This window comes from Poecilia latipinna, unplaced genomic scaffold, assembly GCF_001443285.1.
Source record: "Poecilia latipinna isolate Pla-1442-1.1 unplaced genomic scaffold, P_latipinna-1.0 Scaffold3227, whole genome shotgun sequence".
In the NCBI taxonomy this organism is placed as follows: Eukaryota; Metazoa; Chordata; class Actinopteri; order Cyprinodontiformes; family Poeciliidae; genus Poecilia; species Poecilia latipinna.
In genome coordinates, this window is record NW_015115843.1 from 59,637 (window position 1) to 67,624 (window position 7,988).

The 7,988-nt window shown below is 41.6% G+C and overlaps 1 protein-coding gene across 3 annotated transcripts; it reads right to left on the reverse strand.

Moving 5' to 3' along the window:
• Positions 1-1,758: 1,758 nt before the first annotated feature.
• On the reverse strand, positions 1,759-7,709 carry spata18 (spermatogenesis associated 18). Of its 3 annotated transcripts, XM_015023191.1 has the most exons (13): positions 7,622-7,709; positions 7,324-7,533; positions 5,935-6,040; positions 5,714-5,829; positions 5,469-5,587; positions 5,279-5,374; positions 5,043-5,177; positions 3,949-4,180; positions 3,649-3,807; positions 2,626-2,801; positions 2,334-2,457; positions 2,136-2,204; positions 1,759-1,901 (listed from the first exon to the last, which is right to left on the reverse strand). In XM_015023191.1, the coding sequence occupies exons 2-13, from the start codon at positions 7,408-7,410 to the stop codon at positions 1,845-1,847; spliced, it is 1,476 nt and encodes a 491-aa protein (XP_014878677.1). In that variant the 5' UTR covers positions 7,411-7,533; positions 7,622-7,709; the 3' UTR covers positions 1,759-1,844. The 3 variants fall into 3 exon arrangements, with proteins under 3 accessions (XP_014878677.1, XP_014878676.1, XP_014878678.1); XM_015023190.1 differs by having other exon boundaries at positions 7,324-7,699; XM_015023192.1 differs by lacking the exon at positions 5,043-5,177 and having other exon boundaries at positions 7,324-7,699.
• Positions 7,710-7,988: the final 279 nt, after the last annotated feature.

The following is a 7,988-nucleotide window of genomic DNA, read 5'->3' on the forward strand; positions in this document are numbered from 1 at the left end:
AGCGGCAAGAAGACGAAGGGGGAACCGTATCTGATGGGGAAACGCGGATTGACGTAACACCGTGTGCGTCAGTCTCTGCTCACTTACGGCGCCTCTGATGTGTGATCCCAGTGACTGCAGCGGCAGACCAGACGTGTTTTCATTCAGTCGCTGCACGATTACAGCTGAGAGCAAACACCAACAAATGAAAATAATCATGATCCAGTCGAACCTACTTCTCGCGTGAACACGTAAGCAAGCTGATCGTTTCAGATCGTCAGCCGTAAATTGCGCTAGTCGGGGCGAGATCGCAGACCTGCGCTCAGCAGAACAAACGCCTGCTTTGGGATGTTAGATACAAGCCGAGGACGTAATCAGAGAATCCCTGGCGGGAAACTGTGTCTGTGTGTGTTTTTAACAAGCAGTTGGGAAGTACTAATTAAATATCACGAACCAGTCAGGGCAGGGATGTTGCTGCTGGGCTACCCCGCAGAAAATGACTCAAGTGAAAAGATGCTGCACTGACACGCATGCCTGCAGCAGAATGTTGTTTTTGTTTTATTCTATTTATTCTAGTTATTTCTACAACTAAATGCTTTTTGGAACATGGATATATGATGACTACTATTCTGCTTTTTATTGCAGAAAAAATATTGAACTGCGCATCTTATATCGTGGAACTCTGTCCTAAAGTCAAACCTTATCTAGTATTCAGTTTCAATTTGGCTCAGAAGAGGGGACACCAAACTAAATAACCTGCGGGGTGCTGTGGTGGCGCACAACCTTAGTCTTCGTGCCGGTGGTCGCAGGTTCGATTCCCGGCCTCGCGACACTTGCCGCATGTCTTCCGCCTCTCTCATTTACTACCTTCAAATAAAGATCGCTAGAGCCAACAAAACCTTAAAAATAAATAACCTCATTGGGAAATTCCCAATGTGAACAAAGCCTGGAAATATTCCATAAAAATGATTTTATTGTACCAACAATTCTACATTGGAAATAAATAAATTGTGTAGTAGCTTAGAAGCAACACAGTAACATTAGTTAGAACTAAGCATGTGCACTTAAACAAATTTCAACACACCAAATGTGACCAATATTACATTTTCATAGCTGCAGTTAACACACACAGCCACTTGTGTAATCAAAAACACAACAAAGCTGAAGGGGAAAAAGGGCAATTTATTAAAATTTCATAAAGAACATTTTCTTCCCACTGCAAAATTAAACTCATAGTATGATTTTAAAAATAAATCATCATTCAAGCCACTACCTAAAATATTAATTATCATGTTCATTGAAAAAGAAAATATCCTGAACTGTAAGCTCTTTCTGGGTCCTTCAAACATAACTCCATAATAAGACATTTCTTTGTTCCACGTTCAACAAGTTAATACCGCACACAATAAAATTCAAACAAAAACATCAAAGTAAACCCAAACTTAAGCTATGTCAATAGACACATTGAGCAATACCAGATGCTCAAGCAGTGCAGGATGTGAGGTCAGAACCGGTAACTTTAGCACCATAAGGTAACATCCTTCACCGTCCTTCATATAAAGACTACAGGCTTTGGAGACAAACAGGAAGCCGACAATATCAATATGACTTTTGTGGATGCATCCAGAATACAATTTATTTAAAAAAAAAAAAGACAAACCTCTGCCAGAGTAAATATAGACACAGTAGCTGCCTGGCTGGTTTTGCACCTCTGGTTGGTAATATAGTGTAAGATTATATCTCCTTATTTGGATGAAGCAGACCCAAACAACACAGAAATCAAATAAACAAATCCGTAAAAGTTTATTTCATTTACTGGTAGCACAGGTGGACTTCACTTCACTCTTGACCGATGAGGTGAGTGCTTACAGGTGTCTGGTAGTGAGGCGTCCAGGAGACATGCTTCTTTTGTCGCTAAATCTCTGTAAGATTAAACAAAAAAAACAAACAAAAAAAAAATGTGAGTGTTAAAGTCTGTATTTCTTATGAAGTATTCAGTCACACATCCGAATTAAACTGGGCATTTTGACTTAGAAAACATACCCTTAGAGCCACGTGTGAGCATGCATGTTAGAGATTAATTTGTCAACAAATTTGCAAAGTTTGACCATAATCTCGTTGCTCGGTTGGAACGCTCAAATGTTATAAAGACTTACAACGCTGCGGGCCGGGCTGAGAGATCGGGAGCGTGCAGGGCTGGCACTTCTGCTCCTGTTTCTGCTCCACTGCAGAAAAAACACAAAAAAACCCCAGAAACATTCACACAAATCTGTACTGTTCAACTCTCCAAGAGCCACTTCTGTTTTCATCTCGGTTTCCAACATAATTTTTTTTAACTACTGTGAATTATTTACCAGTGCGCCTCTTTTGGTCACGGCTTCGCCTTTAACAACTACCGTGCTTCCTTCCACCAGAGCCGGCCACACGTAGTAGGCCACCAGAGGAGCGCTGAAGTCAGAGTCAAAGCTGCGACGATACCTGGAACACAGAAAGGGAGATGCGAGTCTCCATCATGGATAAGCTGAGGGTGACACCTGCTGGTCGGAGCGATGTACAGCAGCGGTGGGCTGCAGGAAGAATGAGGCCGACTGCAGTTAACTCTTTGCTTAGTTACACACGTTCCCCAGAAATCTACATTGTACTAACTTGGCATTGTTGAATAGTTCACCGCTGCTTCCGTAGGCCAAGTCAAGAGGTGTGTCCAGTGTCTGCATGGCAAAAGCCACCCTGCAGGTCTCTCTGATCAAGGGACAGATGAGTCTGAAGTCCACTTCTGGAGGGAAAGAGATCTGGGGGTTCTTGTTCATAGCAAGGATTACATTCTAAGAGGAAAACACAATAAGATACACAGTGACCTAAGTATTTATATCTCTGCATGGCATTCAAAACATTGGTTAGTGTGATGTGCATTTGAATGTAGCACTCTGTACTTTTAGAGCAATGGATAACATGCAGATAAATATTATTTATCTACATGTTAAATAATAAGGTAACATGGGTTACCCATAAGGCAACATGGGTTAAATAATAAGGTAACATGGGTTACCCATAAGGCAACATGGGTTACCCATAAGGTAACATGGGTTACCCATAAGGTAACCCATGTTACCTTATGGTTTTTTTTTATTATTATGATTATTTAATGCTGAGGGACAGAGAAGGAGTACATACATGCAAAATGCGGTGACTTGCTGGAAAAACTTTTCTAGAAAAAACAAAAAAACAAGTCCAGACCTAAACACAATTGAGAGTTTGTGTCAAGACTTGAAAATCGCTCTTCGGAGATGACCTCCTTCCAAACTGACTGAGCTTAAGATGTGCTCGAAGTATCCGCAGGTTTCAGCAAATTAAACTGGAAACTTTTTAAGACCTCATTAATGCCACCTTGACTTGAATAAAACTGGAGGCAGAAAATCTATAAATAGAGAGGATGTTTGGGGGGTTCTGCTGTATTACAAGTGGTAAAGACAAATAATGTCCAGCCAACTGGAGACAAATTTGCACTAACCCATGATTAGGGTTGCCACCTTTCAGGAATTAAAATAAGGGACCAGTCGCTATATATGTAAAAATTTGAGGCCTGTCACTAACATATTTAAGACGAACTCACTTTATTTTACATACATGAATTTCATACTTTTTAAGACAATCAAAATCATTTTCTCTTACATTGACACTGCACAGGACATCATAGAGGTCCAGGTTCCTAACAATGTAGTCCACAGCCGCGTCCTCGAGACTCTCCGGACCAAAGTGGGATGTGGACAACGTCTTTCTCACCTGCTGCTTGAACTGACGATAGGCCAGTTTTGCTTTTTGGAAGGACTCCTAAAACAGGGAAAACATATGGTATTCCTGTGGTGCAAAACACAGCGACTCTACACAAAGTAGTAAGAGTGGGAAACATAGAATTTTGCATGTTGATACTGAGGCTCAGTATCAACATGCAATTCACTGCAGGCTCTGTACCATCACAGCGATGAAGATGATTCTCTGGACCATCTCCAAGTCCGGGATGTAGCGCCGTAGGAGGCTCTGTGCGTCCAGACGTTCCATGGTGTACAAATCGCTGAAACGCGAGACGAGGCGTGCGTGGCGTGAGGAGTTGGTCAGCTGGGCTCTGGTGGGCGACGTGCTCCTCAGCGGGCTGGATGAGCGGCTCAACAGGGGTAAAGGGCTCGGAGAGCGACTTCTAACCAACCTGAGAGGTGGAAACCAACGACACCTACAGCTCCTCGCTAAAACATTCACAACTTTTGAACATTTTCAACAATTTCTCATATAACCATGAATTGAAGTTTATGGCATTGGGATTTAATGTAATAGACTAACACAAAGATTGCAGATGACGCTAAAGATCCTTCCTGTTGGAATGATCACCTTCCATCAGGGTGACAACCCTAAACTCATATCCTAAAGGTTCATATCCAAACATAATCATTAGTTAGGATGGATCAGTGATTGTGCAGCAGTGGCAGACATACTCCAAAAAACTTGAAGATTAAGGGTGCGCTCACACCAGCCCTGCTTAGTCCACATTAATTGAACTGTAGCTCTTTTGCCTAGAAAGTCCGGTTTGTTTGGGGACATGTGAATGTGCAATCAAACTCTGATCTGGGCCAAGAAAAGCAAAGTCTGGCCCATCTAAAAACCTCGATTGTGAACTCTGGAGCAGTTCGAATGAGTATGTGAACACCAAGAGGACCAGAGACTGCTCCAAAAGAAGCAGGAAGTGGACTATGGTGCAGGGAATTCTGGGTAAGTACAACCAAAACAAATGTGCAAGTCTAGCGAAATGGATTCTGGAGAGTTGAATATAAAATGCTCACTACATTTTTCAGATTTTAAATTGCGTAATTCCTTTTTAATTTTACAGTTATATACTACTTGTGTTGCTCAGTCACTGAAAGTCCCAATAAAATATGATGAATTTTCTGATTGTTTCGAGACCAAATGTGGAAAAAGCTCAATGAGTGTGAATATTTATACAAGGCAGCGTATGTAGAACACCACTGCATGTCGGCGTGAGACGATTCAATGTTTGCACATCAGTAAGATGTTACCTCTCTTGCAGCATGACCTTCTCCGAGCTCAGATAAGCTAACTCATCCTTCAGCAAGCGAATTTGCCGCTCATAGTCGTGAATGGTGTCCTGCTTCCTCTTATACAAGTCCAACTGTTCATTTGTAGAAAGCAAACTAAAACACAAAGTCAATATGTATGGAAAAAACATGAATCTCTCACAACATAACCGCGAAGAGTGTGCAATGCCGTAATGCTTCTGAACTACATCACCCACTCCGCTTTCAGCTGTAAGATCTCATCCTCGGTGGCGAGCAGGGTGGTTGCCGACTTGCATTTTGTGTCGTCCAGCTTCTTCTGAGCCTCCTCGAGTCTGGGACACAAGGACGCATTTGCGTTCAAATGGTAAAATGTTCCATTTCCCCAAACAACTCTCTCAAATTAAAACACATGATAATATGACTCACTCTGCAGTGACCGACTCCAGCTGGAGGTTGGTAGAGTTCAGCTGAGCTTCCATCTTTCTTATCTCGCTCTCATGGGACAAAAGGAGCTCCTTCATCTTTCTTTCCTTCTCTGCTGCATCCTGATGGCGACAAAATGGCTCATCGTCAACGCAGCTGCAGAGCCACGATGCGATCACAACCGCTTGATCACATGGTTGCTTTTTAAGGTGACATTGTTAAACTGGAGGAAAGGCCAAAGGTCAAACCTGGAAGAGGTGCAAGCTGGTGTCTTCTGCGATGGAGGGTCTTGAAATGGAGAAACAGCTTCCAAGCCAAGGCAGAAAACGCGTTTTAAGAGTGTCCACTCCACCATAGTGACCACCTGATTCGTGACGAAAGGTATCGGAGTCATCTTTCAAAGATCAAGTTGGATTTTTTTTTTTTTTAAAGAAATCTGCTTCCCGAGTAGTCACAACGCAAAGCTTACCCTCAGCTGCAGTAATGTTTAGGATGTTAAACAGCTGGCCTTGAATTTTGGCGGTGAGCTCGATCAGCTCACAACATCTGTTCACATTCTGATCACAGGAAAACATCTGGGTGAAAAAAAAAAACACGTTTTAATTTATAACTTAACTAAATCAATGGCTGCTTTGTCTCAAGATGGAGTCTGTATGTCAATTCAATGTTTTTTAAGTGTCTATGCAAACAAGGATGTTATTAGCACTGTTGTAGAAGATGACTAAAACAAAAAGAAAAACCAGTTGAAACTAAAGCTCCATTTAATTTTTCTATTTGTGACCTAGCTACTGTTACCCTTGTAGCACAACAGCTACTACAGGAAGCTAGAAAAGAAGTCCCATCAGCTACTGGTCCATTTCAAAGCAGACATTTAAAAAATTTAAGAAATGGACTCTTTAGATCAAGTTCTGGTTGTGCACACATCTTACCAAAAGAACAACATGCAAAGAAATTGAATGTCCTCATTAACTCTGGTGTGTTCCGAGCTGGCTGAACAAAAATTTTAGTCGAAATATCTTATGATCCTGTCACTTTTTTCCCCCTCAAAAGTCATGGACTGGAGTTTGTGATTGATTAATTAATTTACTTTTTTAAAAATGTATTTGCCAACCAATTTGGCAAATAATTAACACAGTACTTACTGGTTCTGTTTAGTGGACGGGGTAGGTCAGTTACATAGGGGGGAAAAGTTCCAAAAACACAATGCCCCAGTAATCCACACATACAAAGAAATCTAACTGATGATAAACTGTATGGATTTAAGTACATTTATTTTCTGGAACGGGATAACTTAAAAAAAAAAAAAAAAGACTAATATTTTTGTCCAGTTTATTACTTCCACGACTGATTTCCAACACCTTAAACCTCGTGTCCTACACATTTACATTTGAGCTACAGGTTTTAATTTCTGTACAGGAAATAAATAGAGGAGGAATTATCTTAACAGCGAAAACATCTTTGGAACGGCCCGACCGTTGCCACGGCGATTAGCGTTCATGACAACCAAACTCTACAGAGAAATCAAAGTTTTAAAAAAAAAAGAAAAAGAAAAAAAGTCATTCCTTTACTGTGATATGTAAAAACGTCATTCATTTTAAGGACTTTCACTTGTTACCTACAATAAAGTACAAACTGTAAGCATACTTAATAAACACATATCCTTACTTTAATACATTTTCAACATGTTTCATGAGAAGATGACGGTATTTTGCTGTCATTTTTCGACTAAATCATATGCAAAAAGCACAATAATGTCCTGTGGGACAACGTTGGGTGAAATGAATATCCGGGCCAGGTAAAGAGCACCCGAAGTGCTGTGGTCAGATTTAGGTCGATCGTGACTTATTGATGAACTTACGTGGTAGTCTCTGTGCCAGTTCTCGAGCTTGTCCTGTAAGACGCTGAACGAAGACGCATTGGTCAATCTCCTTAAAATCTCAGCCATGTCCCGCTAAATCAACTAACTAATCCACGGAGGTCTGACGATTTGAAGGAGGAGGCGGAGGGCAGCAACAGCGGGAGGCTTGTAGTAAAAAAAAAAAAACAACACTCCTACAGCTTTCTGCTCCTGTGACACACACACACACACACGGATGCCGAGTAGCGCCTCTGGCAACCAGGCTACAGGACAGGGGAACAGATATACCCACACAGACCTGCTATGTAAAAACTCCTGCCGGACGATGCGGCCTCGGTGTCGGTCCTCTACGGGTTCTGCGTCCGTGTGATGTCATACTGTCAAACGGAACCAAACGGCTGAAGAGCAGAACCGGGGGAAACATAAAACACGGGTGTAGATGGTTCTGCTTGGTGTATATCTATGTGGCTGAACTCGATCCAATCCGATTACAACGCCCCACGGTACGGCACACCGAGCTGAATTAATTGTACACTTAAACCTAATTTGTTTCTGCTGCCATAACCTCTGGAGCGTTATTACAGCGAGGCAAATAAACTTAAGTAGCATGCAGGAAAAAGCTAACTAATAGCAACAGAAAACTCAAGTAAACACGAAGGAGAATG

What these genes read in the sequence shown, in the direction of transcription:
- spata18 (XM_015023191.1), bottom strand. Translation starts at nt 7,410, where the DNA reads ATGGCTGAGATTTTAAGGAGATTGACCAATGCGTCTTCGTTCAGCGTC. An exon ending in ATGTCCTGTGCAGTGTCAAT is followed by an intron (nt 2,802 to 3,648) that starts GTAAGAGAAAAT and finishes TTTTCCTCTTAG; the next exon opens with AATGTAATCCTTGCTATGAA. An exon ending in TGACCAAAAGAGGCGCACTG is followed by an intron (nt 2,205 to 2,333) that starts GTAAATAATTCA and finishes TTTTTTCTGCAG; the next exon opens with TGGAGCAGAAACAGGAGCAG.